The following is a 15,211-nucleotide window of genomic DNA, read 5'->3' as shown; positions in this document are numbered from 1 at the left end:
TTTTTCTTCTTTTAGTTCGATTTTAGGAGAAATAGCGAATTGCTAGCTCTCAGCATTAGGGTAAGAGACACATCTTGACTGAGGAAATGAAGTATGCATGTAACCAGCAACAGCGGTTAGTATGTTATATGCACAGTTTCTCACTTAATACACCAAACTGAAAAAGGAGTTGTCATTTTCACTTTACATATGGGGAAACTGAGGTGCAGGGAGGTGCTCCAAAAAAGGCCATGGATTGAATTGATCATGAACATAGCATTGTTTGTTGACTGGACAGTGTCTTTTAAAGAATAGGAAAGTAGTGAGCTGGTCTTGGCAGGTACGCAATTATAGGGAAATAATAAATATCACCTTTTACTCTAGCGTAAGTGGTGCTCTTTGTACCCAAATCCTTTCAACACGCCGAGTTCTACCTAAAAACAGATTATGTAAGTGGCCCTGAGCCACACTTCTCTCTTTTTCTCTTTTCCCAGAATTTATGTTCAAGGACAAAAAGAGCAAACAGGCTGTATTTGCCCATCTGTTCAATTTCTTGTGAAAGACCTTTAAAGGTATGTTAGTATATCACTGCCCTTCTGGGGTTTTTCCCAAGTATTGTGTTGTTTTCTTATTGGAGTTCTTAAATGATTTCTTCTAAAACCTTGTGATTTTTCTGCAACAAATTGTATGCTACACTTAATATATCTGATTTCCCCCTTTGTATCTAGTGTTTTGAAGACAGAAGCTTTGTTATATAGTTTGAAACAAGGAAGTGTGATGTCTCCAGTTTTGTCTGTCTTTCTCAAGTTTGCTTTGACTATTCTGGATCTTTTTTGGTTCCATAGAATTTAGGATATTTTTTTTTATTTCCGTGAACAATGCCACTGGATTTTAATAAGGATTGCATTGAATCCTGGATCACTTCGGATAGTGTGGATATTTTTAATATTAATTCTTCCAATGCAAGAACACATGATACCTTTCCATTTACTTGTGTCTTCTTCAATTTCTGTGATGAGTGTCTTACAGTTTCAGTGTATAAATCTTTCACCTCTTTGGTTATTTTTATTTTATGCTATAGTGAATTGGATTGCTTTCTTAATTTCTCATTCTGATAGTTCATTGTTAGTGTACAGAAACACAACTGACTTTTGCATATTGATTTGGTATCTTGCTGCCTAAACTGAATTTTATTATTAGCTCTAATACTTTTTTGCTTGAATTGGTGGATACTTTAGGAATTTCCATTATGAGATCATGTCATCTGGAACCAGAGACAATTTTACTTCTTCCATTCTGATTTTGATGCCTTTTATTTCGTTGTCTTGCCTAAGTGATCTTGCTAGAATGTCCAGTATTGTGGTAACTAGAAGTAGTGAATGGACACTTGTCTTGCTCCTAATCTTAGAGGAGGAGCTTTTAGCTTTTCACCATTAAATATAATGTTAGCTGTGGGCTTGTCATAATGACCTTTACTATTCTGAGACACATTCCTTCTATATCAAATTTATTGAGAGTTTTTACCATGAAAGGTTGTTGAATTTTGTCAAATACCTTTTTCATTTCTATTGAGATCCCATGACATTTATGACCTGAGAAATCAGGGCTAACCAGGAATCAGTAAAACTTGGGAAGAATGGGAGAGAGAATAAAAAGAAGCTCTCTACTCTAAGGCTATATCTTTACTAATAATTCTGTCCTCAAAAATGATATCTTTTTCTTTTCTTCCTGTCATGATCTCAATTTATTTTACAAACAAGCATTGAGTGTTACATAATATGTGCCAAACACTGCCCTGAGACTAAAGTCTCCCTGAGACTGAGGGAGTAAAACAGTACAAATATACATCTGTGTGAGCCTTAGGTCAAACAGAAGATGAGCCCATAAAAAATGTGTGAAAAGAGAGCAGTCAGTGAGAGAAAAGGAAACGTGGGAGACAGAAGAAGTGCAGAAGCCAAAGGAGCCGAGGAAGCAATGTGGCTCAGCATTTTGAAAATTGGTGCAAAGTGACATAAGACAATGGTAGAGACGTACATTAGATTCGCCACATAAATGTTCTTGATGATGTTGATGAGAGAAGATTCAATGAAGTGGTGATACTAGAAACTGGACAGTCAAGAGATGAAAAATGACTGGTTAAAGCCACTGAAATGTTATCACTTTGTGATGAAAACACACTCCAAAAAATGTCTAGGCAGGGGAGCAAATAAATGAGTCGTGAATTTTTTTGTCTAGAAGACTCTACTATGTCGTATGAAGGGACTAAATCTAGCAAAATGGAAAAGACTGTTAAATCAGAAGAGGAAAACAATCTATGAAACAAAGTCCTCCGAACAATAAAACTGGAATGGCGTGGTATTATTAACTCAAGTGGTAGAAGGAGGCAGGAGGAATGTGATCGGGGCAAGGAATAGATAGATTTTTAGGTAAAAGAAGAGGGTTTCAGAGTTGGGGCTTCTATTCCCACACATGTTTTTCTTAAGAAAAATAACTGAGAGCTCTAAAGACCTAGATGAGAGCCTTAAGTCCCGCATTGAAAGTCCAGGTGGAGGAGAAGGAATAGCTCGAGAGCCGGGAGGAAAACCTGGAGCATCCGGTGTCAAGAAAGCCCTGAGTAAAATCCATCCACCCCGGGGGCTCGGAGGCAGAACAGAAAGCCCGTCAACATCAGGTCAAAGCCACTGGAAAGAGAACGAAAAGGGGAAAGAATGTAGAGGCAGAGATTCCTGTGGGCTCTAAATAACTAAGAATTACCGATTGCACAGTTTGTTCATTTTTTAACTTATTAACTGCAAAGGGGCTTTCATATTGTTAAAGCACCCAAATGTTCAGGATTCAGCATTAAATCCGCTATCCCTAACTAACTGCTAGAAACACTGAAGGGGAGAAATAAATACAAGCATACACCAATGAACGATTGCTGGGCAACGGGCATTACTATCAACAAAGGTATTCATCAAGATGCCTATCTGGGTTTTTAGAAATTTATTTTTTTTAGTGTTTATTGAATTTATTGGAGTGACATCTACACTAATAAAAGAGAAAGATGCAAATTGACCGTACCTTCCCTATACCCACCATCCAATCAGGAGTGAGTATGCAAATTAATCCAACAAAGATGGCAGGTTAATTTGCATATACAGGCACCGAGTGGCTGGGGGCAGGGCGGGACGCCTGTGTTGTCACCATGGCGACAACACAGGCATTACCTACCACCCCAGCTGCTCTGGGCCTCTGGGCAGCGTGGGAAGGCAGAAAGGCGGCTCCGGTTCAGAGCGAAGGCAGTGCCGGCAGCCAGGGGAAGAAAGGCCCATTCTTGCACAAATCTTCATGCATCAGGCCTCTAGTTGGTTAATAAAATTATATAGGTTTTAGGTGTACACTTCTATAATACATTATCTGTATATTGAATTGTGTGTTCACCACCGAAAGTCAAGTCTCCTTCCATCACCATTTATACCCCTTTACCCTCTACTATACCCCCCTTTCTCTCTGGTAATCACATACTGTTGTCTGAGTCTGTGAGTTTTGGGGGTGTGTGTTTTTTTTTTTGGTAATCCCTTTACCATTTTCACCTAGACCCCCAACCCGGATAAATAGGCTAATGTGAGTCTTCTAAAATAAAACTGTTGATTGTAATTATCTTATAATTGTATAATTATGTGTGTTTATGCTTTTCTTAGATTTCAAGTTAGTTACTTATTATAGGTTTTACAAAAAAATTAATGAGTGACAAGAATTTATATATGTAAAAAAGAAAGAAATACACGTGGTTATTTCTCTGGGGTCATATATATTTAATTCAAATCTTATAATTTAGATTCCACATGAATTGCAATAAATGGATCTTCGGCATTGTTACTGATAGAGAAGTGAGCTTTGCCGTCAGCAGAGACGTAGATTTTGATTCCTGTACACTTGTCACCAATTTTATCTCCAGAAATAACATCGCAGTAGGTGCCAGCAGGAAGACCCGTTTGCAAATAGGAAGATAATGGCCTGTAACAGAAATGTGAAGATTTAACTTGAGCTCAACACAATGAAAAGCAAGGACACAGGTGATCTCGGAGACGAGTGGCTGCCCTTCATGCCACGGACACCACACAGTGAGGTCTCAGGGAAAAGAGACTCCAACACAGAGACCTCTCTATGGGATGAGTTCTCTCAGGAACAGAAGTAATCCTCTAGGAGACTGAGCAACTTCCTGGTCAACAGGGAATACTGCCAAACATGACGGTTGAGGACTATTGGTGAAGATTTGAGTTGTATGGGCTCTCTCGGATAAAAGTACTTTCTGAGATGCCTGGCAGGCATGGCTCAGTGGTTGAGCATTGACCTATGAACCAGGAGGTCAAGGTTCGATTTTTGGTCAGGGCACATGCCCTGTTTTGGGCTCAATCTCCAGTAAGGGGTGTGTGAGGAGGCAGATCAATAATTCTCTCTCATCATTGATGTTTCTCTCTCTCTCCCTCTTCCTACCTCTCTGAAATCAACAAAAATATATATTTTGGAAAAGTACTTCCTGTGGTACACAAATATTTAAAATATGTCCTCATCTGAACTTAAAGAAATACAAATTACTGTCAAAAATTTTAATTTGATTATGTTTTCCAAAAATATTTCTTTTTTTCAAGAGGCCAAAATGAATTTGGGCTGGAGAGAAAAAGAATCTAACATTTCTTTGAGGAAGTATATGGTTTTAAATAGAAAGCTGTTGCATACATATATTTTGCTTCTCCCATTCACAAAAGACAGAAACTAAAGGACTAGCCACAAGAAGAGATATACTGGATTCTTCTTTTTGTCTGTGGAATATAATTTAGGCTGGAATGAACTGAGCATAAATAGAAGTTGCCCTTAGACAAAGACATTTCAGCAGCTTGCAAAAAGTTCTAAGCCATGCTCTTGTCTCGAGTGTAAAATTCAACTCTCCTCAGGTGAATCACGGACCCTAAGATACATATTCGGTACACGTATGCTTTGAAAAACAATTGGCACGGAGAGCCGGAAGTGAAGAAAAGGACCAGAGAACCAGATGTGAGACTAGTTGAGAAAAAGAGCTAGAAAAAGGTATTTCAGTGCCGGGCAGTCATCTTCCATCATTTACATAAAAGGGGGTCAAGCGACATGTTCATCTAGTGACTTCACAACCTGTACACTAACATGGGTGGATACGCGCGCATAGAATGTGCCTGGTACCTGCACATTATACACAAGGTGCACAAACACCGGTCTTCTGAGAACAGAGAGCCCTTGTCAAGAGGAGACCAAAAAGATCAAAAGAATAGGAACCATCATTTTTTTTTCTGGCTAATTTCCCATCTCTATGATGGTAATCCACTGACTAAAGAATCTTTCTGATATTAAAGAAGAAGTAAACGAGCAGCAAGAGAAAAGAATAAACCCGGAACACGTTAGTGTAAAATATAATTTCTGATGGATATCTACTTACCAATCATCATTGTTAAAGATAATGAATCCTTTGTTTCCTCTTCCAAAAGCTACTTGGTTGCTACCATTATCCCACCAGTTAGTAAAAAGTTCGCCGTCAACCACATTTCGGAACATGACCATGTTCCTGAAAGCAAAACACGGTAGGATTGCTATGCATACTTCAGCAGTTTAACATAAAATGTTAAGCAAGTTTATTATTAGAGGTTCTCTCCGAATAAGGGGCCCCACCTGATTTGACGCCAGCGATGCTCACAGACCCAGTCATTGCCGCAGGTGGTGTCTGGGTTGATAGTGACTTCTTTAATTACTCCATTAGTATTTGGTGGCCCAATCCAATCATTAATATCCTTCATTAGCAAAAAGAATTAAAAAATGCTCAGATTTTAAATATTAGTCTTGCCTCTTCCTTCTCCACTATGCCAAACCCAGCCTCTCCTGTTTGTCTCTAGAGTGTCTTCATGTAGAATCCAACTCCTTCACTAGCCGGCCGCCCTTCACCAAGTTCTCATCCCTTCCCTCGGAATTCTCATTCTCTAGTGCCATGTTTCAAAGGTTAAAAAAAAAAAAATTATGGTATGGGGAAGTTCGTTTATTCATTCAACAAATATTTATTAAATATCTAACATATGCCAGGCACTATGGACACAGGCCAACAAATTCCTCACTTCATGCAATTTACATTCTAGTGAGAGAAGATATAATAAGTAAGAAAAATCTATTAAATTAAGGACCTTGGATGCTACTCTGAGTGATCAGGGAAGTCATTACTATAATGTAAGCTCTATGAAGGCAGGACTTGTTACATGTTTTGTTCACTGCTGTGTCTCCATGGTCAAGAATGATGCCTTGTTTATGTTTGTTGGATCAAAAAAGGTAGACATTTTTAAAGCCTGGCTGGTGTGGCTTAATGGTTGAGCATTCAACCTATGAACCAGGAGGTCACGGTTCGATTCCAATCAGGGCACATGCCTGGGTTGCAGGCTCGATCCCCAGTAGGGGGCGTGCAGGAGGCAGCTGATCAAGGATTCTCTTTCCTCATTGATGTTTCTGTCTCTCTCTCCCTCTCCCTTACTCTCTGAAATAAATAAAAATATTTTTTTAAAAATTTTTTATGCAGATGAGTGAATTTACCAAATTTTTTTCTCCTCTGGATCTTTCCCAGTATACTCCGCACATTTCTGTTCTTTAATACATATATGATCCTTCTTGTTATAAAATACTTTGCCTATTTAACCTCAATTCAACTATATATTTTTTTTGCCTTCCATACAATTTTTTTAAAGTATTTAACCAGTATTTATATTACTGAAACTATGAACAGGTGCTGTTTTAAGTTCTTTACAAGTGTTCATTGTAATCCACATACCAACCAGGTAGTAGCAGGTACTTATAAGAGGTACCAATTATACTCACTGTATCCTTTTGTTCAAGTGTTCAGGGGAAGTAAGGAGGTATGTTTCTCATGTTTCAGAAATAGCTTACATACCATTTAACAACAGAGACCATGAATTTTAGTGTTTTAATATCCACTACATTGCTAACAGAGGCCTGCAATAGCTTACACTTAAAGAGTTGATAAACAAATAATAAATGTAATAGCATCAGGTAAACTTAGAACAGAGCTGCCTTCCTTTTCTTGAGAGAAAGGTATGTTGCACAACACCAACACTTACTTTTCCATTCACAAAATACCTCGGCCACCGGAAGCTTGACATGACACGTGTGAACCCGTACGGATGGGCGAGCATAAATGCCACTCCCATTTTGTAGAGTCTGGAAGTTACAAAACGATGCCATCGTGAAAGGAAGCAGTGTTTCAGTGTTGTTAAAAGGTCGGGGGAGAGCAAATGGAGGACTCCGTTCCCACCTGGGGTCCCAGAAGGTCAGGATGGACGCGCCCCCAGCGCCGTGTCCCCGCTGGTTGTCGTGGTTGTCCACGAAGACGAGGGCTCTGTCGGAAGGCATGAAGCCCCAGCCTTCTCCCCAGTTCCTGTGCGCACACACACACACACCATAGAGGAACTTACATGCGTGTTTCTTTCAGTATATAATGACATTCTCTAATGGAAATAATTTTTCTGTAAGGTTTATATATACAGGGGTGAGCAAGAGTAGGGCTACAGCTGTTCATATGGAAATAATACAAGTAAATAATACAACAACTAATATGTAAGTAATAGAGGAATAAACTCACAACCATAAACCTACTTCTGCCTGTCCCCGCATATATTCTATATAGATACAGCTCTGTTACCTGTGAATACATTCCGTATGTGTACATGAGCACAAATACTTGTATTACATTCACGTTACAGGTATTTCTGTAATTATAAGAGTCCCTTTGGAAGTCTTAGGGAATTATAATTGAGATGGACTTCAGAAGGATCAACGTCCATCTCATGCAGAACGGCAAAGCAGTTTAAAAGGTTTCCACGTTTGCATTTATAATACAGACATTTTAAAATGTGGAACCATTTGATAGGATGCTCGTAAATGCCACAGCATGGCCACAGTGCAGGGACTTTCTCAACGACAGACCATTTTAATAACAACCTGGACTTCACAGGCCAGTGCAGGCAGCCAGCTTAGGAGCCATGTAAGCCATAGATGAGAAACCCCAGGTGATGGGTTTCTAGACCTACTTCCTGGGACTGACATTCTCAATAATAAAGATGATCCGTTCGCGTCTGGGGAGCCAGCCCCCGTGTTATTGGTAACTGAATCCTCGCAAGGGCCTACATAAGGTCTTCATAAGATAACACCTGTCGGGATAATGTGATGTGTGCTAAGTCTATAAAGTGACTCCAAGAACCAGGCGTGTGCCACTCACCTCAGATAGGCCATCTTCTCCCCATGCCACTTGCGCAGCACTGTGCCCAGTTTGGCACCGTACTTGAACTCTGTCACGCGGCCGTTGTCGAAGTAGTCGCTGCTCTTAATGGGCTCACCACCCAGATCGATTACCTGCAAGAATTATTCAAGTCAGAAGAAATGTAGGGGGGAATGCTATTTGGGGTTATACTTTAACCAGCCAGTGAATGTCATATAGAAAACGGCTTTAGCCCACCTGGCATGTCTCAGTGGTTGAGCGTCAACCTGTGAACCAGGAGGTTACAGTTGGATTCCTGGTCAGGGCACATGCCCAGGTTATGGGCTGGATCCCCAGTGTGAGGCGTGCAGGAGGTAGCCCATCAATGATTCTCTCTCATCATTGATGTTTCTATCTCCCCCTCTCCCTTTCTCTTTGAAATCAATAAAAGTATTTTTAAGTGGTCTTAAACAATTTGTTACTTGACATGTCCCAGATGATTCTCCTTATACCAAGATTCTCATTTTTGTTGTTAAGGTATTTGCTACAATATTAAACGTGACTAGACAAGGCGGCCTGCTGTCCTGTGAAAACCCGGACCTAATGGAGTCTTCCATGTAAACAGATAACCTCACAGAGCACTCAGTACCTGGCCGACAGCACTTCTCAGTGCTTGATAAGTTCTAACTCATCTCACTTCCTGCAACAACAATCACTGTGACCGTAGCCCTTCTCCTCACGTGAAGAAACTGCAGCACAGGGAGGTTAATCAGTGTGCCTGAAAGAACACAGCTCATAGTGCTCCAGACAAGACCGAACCTCCCACAGCCTGGCTCAGGACAGCTAGACTGTGATCCGTCTTCTCTGATGGTCTCCGATGGGAGACGGTCAATTACAAAGAGGCGCTCGCAGCCTAAATGGAATCTCTGCTCGTCCTTAAAACCCCTTGTGATCAAGAGTTAGAGAGTTGGATGAAGAAGGGCCTCTGAACAAAAGGTTAAAAGACACTGTCCTCGCCTGGCTGGTGTGGCTCAGTGGTTGAGCATTGACCTATGAATCCAGAGGTCACAGTTCAATTCCCGGTCAGGGCACATGCCCAGATTGCAGGCTCAATCCCCAGCAGGGACGTGTAGGAGGCAGCTGACTGATGATTCTTATCATTGATGTTTCTCTCTCTCCCTCGCCCTTCCTCTTTGAAATCAATAAAAAATATATATTAAAAAAAGAACACTGTCCTCTACAACTGATTCCTGTTCTGTGTAGATGATTCCATTCCTCACCTACAGAGATTATATTTTAATGAGATATGTCACTTATTTTCTGATGAATTAAGCTACATTGTGTATGCACACACATGTCTCGACGCACCTCCTGGTAAATGAAAGGTTTACTTCCCTCAGGGAACCAGGTTGTATTCAGATGATGCAGTTTGTCCAGAATGGCCTTCATGTCTCCCGGCCACATGTGCTTGGAGGCATCGATTCTGAAGCCGGCCACCCCGATGTCAATGAGGTGGTTCAGATACTCGGCGACCTTGGAGCGCACGTAGTCTTTCTCCAGGGCAAGGTCAAGAAGACCGACCAGACGACAGTCCCTGACCTGTGGAGGCAGAAAGTTCGTGATGGATGCATAAGACACGGTGTCCACCTGAGGACCCACGTGGCCAGTCGTTCATGTGTTCATTAACAGGTGTCTCTATAGCGGCGTCTTCACCTCGGGCCCTGGGGACATGGGCACTCTGGTCTGGACATACCTTTGAGGTGCTTGCTAGTGTGAAAACAGAGCATGAAGGAAGTGAAGTGGCTGAGCTTTTAACTGGGAATCAGTTACTTGGAGGAAGGGTGGTACCTATTGCTTTGAGTTTTTTTCTTTTTATCCAATCAGACTTGGAGCCCTGTTTTCCTAAGGAAGCTAAGGTAGCACTGCAGTGGAGATCAGAGAGCTGTGCGCAGATAAAGGCAGGTCACGGGAGCTCTTTATTCTGATCACGGTGGTGTTTCTACTTACCTGATAGGCGTCGTTGTAGTTCTCGATGTCCCCACTTGGAGATCTGCATTTACCGTCATTGAAATCCCAGGCCGAGAACGGGACGGAGGGGAAGTCGCGGCTTCCGGGGTTGAAGAAACTCCCGCAGGTGCTGCTGGTCCCCGGGCTCACGCCGTTGCCGCACATGTGGTTGATCACGGCATCCACGTAAATGTGGACCTGAAAGGCAGCGCTTCCGCTTCAGTTCATGGATGGGGGGGAACCGTCATAACATTACCGCCTGGAGCTGACAGCATGTTCCTGACACTCCCAACTAGTTGTTCCTCTTTGTTATGTTATAATGCACCTGCCTACAAGACCACAAGTAAAGTGTGCAAGGAAACTAGGTGAACTGAAGACCTACATGCGTGCCAACCACAAGGCCAAATGTTTCCATACATGGTAAGTGAATAGGACCAGAGACTCCCGTGCCTATGAACAAAGGCATGGAGCCTCTGTGGGGGAGGTAGGAGTAAGTGGAGGAGAGATTGCTGATCTTTGAAATGTCCATGGGTCGCCCTCTGCTACCGACTCAGCCTCTGAAGACAGGGCGGTAAACATAGTCTCTTTTTCTGTTCCTCATCGGAGGGATGCTCCTGTTTATCATCAAACAGCCTGTGTGGAAAAAGACTCAGGAATTATGGATGGAGACACAAGCCATGCAGAAGGGACCCAGACATTGTCGCTGGAATTTCCAATTCCTGACTGGAAAGTATTCCCCGGAAATCTGTACAGTTATAAGGGTTAAAGGTTGATTTTTGCTTTATAAGCAAGACGCCTTTAAACCCCGACTTACGTCTTTGGTAGATAAATGGCACACATACAAAGAATGATAAAGACTGAAATATAAGCTACAATTAAACTTTAGTTACAGGTAAAGTATAAAGTAAAATAAAAAAAATATGGGAAATGTTCTCAAAAGGAGCAAGAGACGGGGGCGGGCAGAGAGAAATTATATTTTTACGTAATTTATTTATTTTTTAATTTTTTAAAATGTATATTGTTGAAAGTATTACAGATGTCCCCCTATATTCCATCATTAACCCCCTCCACCCCACACCCGCGCCCCCCCGCCCCCCTCCAGGCCTTCACCACACTATTGTCTGACAGATATTTTAAAGAAAACGAATTCACTTACGCCAACGTTGTTGCATCTGGTCACCATGTCTCTGAATTCATCCTCGTTTCCTGATCTTGTACATAACTTGTAGCTAATCGGTTGGTATCTTTCCCACCAAGGTCTGGAAGGGTTATTAATGATCACATTTTCATTGGGTGGAGAGATCTACAAAGAAAACAATCTTAGGTATCAAATGGTGGCTTACTTGGTATCATTGGATGGTCTAGAAAACAATCAGTTACTTAAATTCTTTCTCAATCTTTGTATAAACTGCTTCAGTTTTTAATAAGCACTGGGCACAATTAACAGTCTATTGGTGATATCCCACTGAAGAGAGAATATACCAGAAACAGAACCTAACGCTGCTAACAATACTCTTTGGAGGGCATATGAAATACAATTTCTGAGCTTCGCAGACACAGAGGAGACCTTTTGCTCTAAAGCCCCGCCAACCCCACGGTGTACACCGTGAGCCATACCCACCTGCACCCCTCCGAATCCTTTGGGGCCCAAGTACCGCTCACACTCAAGGGCGATGTCCGCCCAGCGCCACTCAAACAGGTGGACGATGGAGGTGCGCCCAGGCTTGGTGTTGGGGGCGTACTGAGCCCAGCAGAACCCCAGGGCTGAGAGCAACAGCAAGAACTTCATCTTGCTCGGCTGTTGTCAGGGTTCTTTCCAGCAACTATTTATATTCCTGCAAGAAGCGTGGTTTACAAAGTTAATGTTCACACGAGCAAATACTCGGGGCACAAAATGTTTACTCATAATCTGAAAGGTATTATCAATAAACCATGAGATTGCTCAGGAAAAGAATCCAGCTGACCTCTGAGAGCCTTAATGTTTTCTTTATTAGGGAATATCAGCCTTTGTAACATCTGGCACTTTATATACATAAAAAGGAGTCCCGAGTCATATGTTATTTACTTAGCATTTGATTTTATTTCCGATGCCCTTCACAGATAGAAGGAAAAGAACAAGCAGAACCAACTAAATTCATAGTCAGAATGTTGCCTTTGGCCTGGCCAGCGGGGCTCAGTGGTTGAGTGTCAGCCTATGAACCAAGAAGTAAAGGTTGGATTCCAGGTCAGGGCACATGCCTGGGTTGCAGGCTGGATCCCCAGTGTAGGGCATGCAGGAGGCAGCCAATCAATGATTCTCTCTCATCATTGATGTTTCTATCTCTCCATCTTCCTTCCTCTCTGAAATAAAATCTTACCTTATAATAGACAAATATGCAAATTGACCGCACCTTCGTTACGTCCAAGCCACGCCCACCAACCATGCCCACCAGGAAACCGTTGCAGGGACATTGGGGTGTGGCGGAGCCCAAGGCCGGGAAAGCCGCCTGAGGATTTCCCGGCCTTCGGCACCAGCAGGGAGCCTGCATGGATCGCAGGCAACGACCAGGGGGTCGGCTCCTACGATCCGTAGCAGGGACTCTAGGTGCGGCCGAGCCCAAGGCCGGGAAAGCCTGGGGCGGAGGCTTCCCCGGCCTTGGGCACCAGCCACCAGCGGGGAGCCTGCACGGATCGCAGGAAACCACTGGGGGTCGACTCCTGCGGTCGGTAGCATGGACGCTGGGTGCCGCCGAGCCCAAGGCCGGGAAAGCCTCGGGCGGAGGCTTTCCCGGCCTTGGGCACCAGCGGGGAGCCTACACGGATTGCAGGAAACCAGTGGGGGTCGGCTCCTGCGATCCTTAGCAGGGATGTTGGGTGCGGCCGAGCCCAAGGCTGCCGCCCGGGGCCAAGCCCCAACCCTGAAAGAAGGCAGAAGGCGGTGGCCACAGCCAAGGCCTGGGTCCCCGGTGCCGGCAGAAAACTGGTGCAGGCAGCCAGGTGAATGAAGGTCTATTGCACGAATCTTCGTGCAAACGGGCTACTAGTATATATATATTAAAAAATTGTTACCCCTAGCCCTAATTTTTCAGTTACTTAAATTTATGCACTAAGATTTAAGAAACTCTTTGGCAGTTGAATGTCTATGAATTAAGCAAACAGAACATTTCGCCTCTCCATCAAATCATGTGCTTAACGCAATGTCTTAGGAAGTCATGTGTGAGTGTGCCTTTTCTTTACCCCTATCCCCAGCAGTCTCACGTCTCAGACAGATACAAATATATATTTTAACATGTACATGAATTAGCATTAACCAAGAACAGAAAGTTTTCTACTCTTGTCATTTGTAGTCAGTCTAGATGCTCTTTAATATCTTTATAGCAAGTAACTTAATAAAAGCATCATTAAAAATTTTAACAGAAATACCTCCAATGTCACATCTATGTCTGTTATTTCATCACTGGTATTTCTCTCCAGGTGTTTTTATATTTTTCTGTTTTCCCAGTTTTCAGTGTTCTAGAACGTAGGTAGTAATAGGTCAAGGTAATGGTTTCTCTTCTAAAGATAGTCACAACCCCTCTAAGTTTTTCATGGAATCTCATGTACAATTTTCTTAAAACAATACCCTGTCGCCTATGAGCCCTCCCTCTACCAAAAGAAAGGAGAAATAAAAGCAAGAGAAATGCACCTGAGATCAGGATAGTAAGTCACGTGGGAAGGTTATTGAAGAGCAGGCAGACAGTCAAGTTTGCCTACAGCTCTCTGCAGGGAGCGCCACATTTTGAGTGAAGGTTCCGACGCATTTCAGATCTAAATTGTACGTTTTGTGCTGCTGGGCACTGAAACTTGAGTTGTCAACAAACCTAAAATAGATTGTGCCACTTTGAACTCTATCGAATCCCATGCCAGAAGCCACTCATTTCAAGACAAAAAGGGGGGAAGGTATTATATGATAGTAAAAAAAGCAAACAGTAAAATAACTTACCACGTCAACTTCTGTAAGCCAGCAATCTCACAAATCCTCCATTCAGTCTCTTTTCAAGGGTACAAATTAAGGAAACAAACAGTTCTCTTTTTCTCTTCAATTAGGGAAAAAATGCTGCATTTTAGACTTTATGAATTGCCCCTAAGCCTCTTCCTTTCCGTGGTTGCTCTGAGGACCCTGCTGAGCTCTCCAAACCCACGTGGTACCCGGTCTAGCCTCAGCCCCACCTGGCAGCAGGTCAGGCCTGTCTCCAAGCCGGCCTGGGCTCCCCTCCCTGGCCCCACCCCCTCCAGCCCGCAGCCTCTCCGGATTCCTCTGCCAGTTTGCTTTCATTTTGTCCTTCCTTTCTCTTCCTCTGGAGCCTCTCCCAATCTCAGCAACCCTTGCTTTTCTGAGTGGTTTATATTAATCCATTGGCGGTGGGTGGGGGGGGGGGGGGGGGGGGCGGGGAGGATTGCTAAAAAAAAACACACCCTTACAGACAGATTAGAATATCATTGTGTTAAATGAGTTATGTAACATAAGTGTGACTAGAATGTAAACAAAGTCTCTAAACTAAAAATCTAATTTTGAATGCAGGCTTTGCCATCGGCTCGGTGAGCCTGGAAAAAAACCATGAAGTCTGTACATTACATGTCGATCCTCATTTATCCAATGGGAATCACAGTATATGTCAAATACTCAAAAATAACTACAAACAGCTAGCAACACGCATCCAATGCTACTGCGTGCCATTTCCGTGTAGTATCGCTTTGATTTCTCACACGTGTGTAAATGCAAGAGCGAGCTATGCTTGTACCGTTTTAATTACTGAGACATTAAGTCATTTGGTCAAATTTCAGTAAGTGTTCAGACTGAGAATCAAAACCAAACAGTGTGACTCCATAGGGAGCTGGTCCCCCAGGCGATCAGTCTGTGGCTGGGTGCCCTAGAAAACGAAGAGAGGATTGCATGTGAAGGGATTTTGGAATCTGGACGTTTGTTTGGCTAGTAGTAACTGT

General features: G+C 42.8%; 1 protein-coding gene across 3 annotated transcripts; it reads right to left on the bottom strand.

The window, feature by feature from the left end:
• Positions 1-3,769: 3,769 nt before the first annotated feature.
• Positions 3,770-14,464, bottom strand: LOC307092901 (pancreatic alpha-amylase). Of its 3 annotated transcripts, none has more exons than XM_079760454.1 (12): positions 14,211-14,464; positions 13,652-13,741; positions 11,871-12,084; positions 11,406-11,552; positions 10,250-10,447; positions 9,611-9,841; positions 8,264-8,397; positions 7,301-7,423; positions 7,107-7,206; positions 5,662-5,780; positions 5,432-5,557; positions 3,770-3,978 (listed from the first exon to the last, which is right to left on the bottom strand). In XM_079760454.1, exons 3-12 carry the CDS (start codon positions 12,036-12,038, stop codon positions 3,789-3,791), a joined length of 1,536 nt encoding a protein of 511 aa, XP_079616580.1. In that variant the 5' UTR covers positions 12,039-12,084; positions 13,652-13,741; positions 14,211-14,464; the 3' UTR covers positions 3,770-3,788. The 3 variants fall into 3 exon arrangements, 2 of the variants coding, with proteins under 2 accessions (XP_079616580.1, XP_079616581.1); XR_013812901.1 differs by having other exon boundaries at positions 3,839-3,978; positions 5,432-5,582; XM_079760455.1 differs by lacking the exon at positions 13,652-13,741.
• Between the last annotated feature and the right edge of the window lie 747 nt (positions 14,465-15,211).

Source organism: Cnephaeus nilssonii (genome assembly GCF_951640355.1).
Source record: "Cnephaeus nilssonii genome assembly, chromosome: 21".
In the NCBI taxonomy this organism is placed as follows: Eukaryota; Metazoa; Chordata; class Mammalia; order Chiroptera; family Vespertilionidae; genus Cnephaeus; species Cnephaeus nilssonii.
This window is presented reverse-complemented; position numbering and strand designations above follow the sequence as displayed.

What these genes read in the sequence shown, in the direction of transcription:
- LOC307092901 (XM_079760454.1), bottom strand. Translation starts at nt 12,038, where the DNA reads ATGAAGTTCTTGCTGTTGCTCTCAGCCCTGGGGTTCTGCTGGGCTCAG. An exon ending in AAGGATTCGGAGGGGTGCAG is followed by an intron (nt 11,553 to 11,870) that starts GTGGGTATGGCT and finishes TTTTCTTTGTAG; the next exon opens with ATCTCTCCACCCAATGAAAA. An exon ending in ACTACAACGACGCCTATCAG is followed by an intron (nt 9,842 to 10,249) that starts GTAAGTAGAAAC and finishes CTGCCTCCACAG; the next exon opens with GTCAGGGACTGTCGTCTGGT.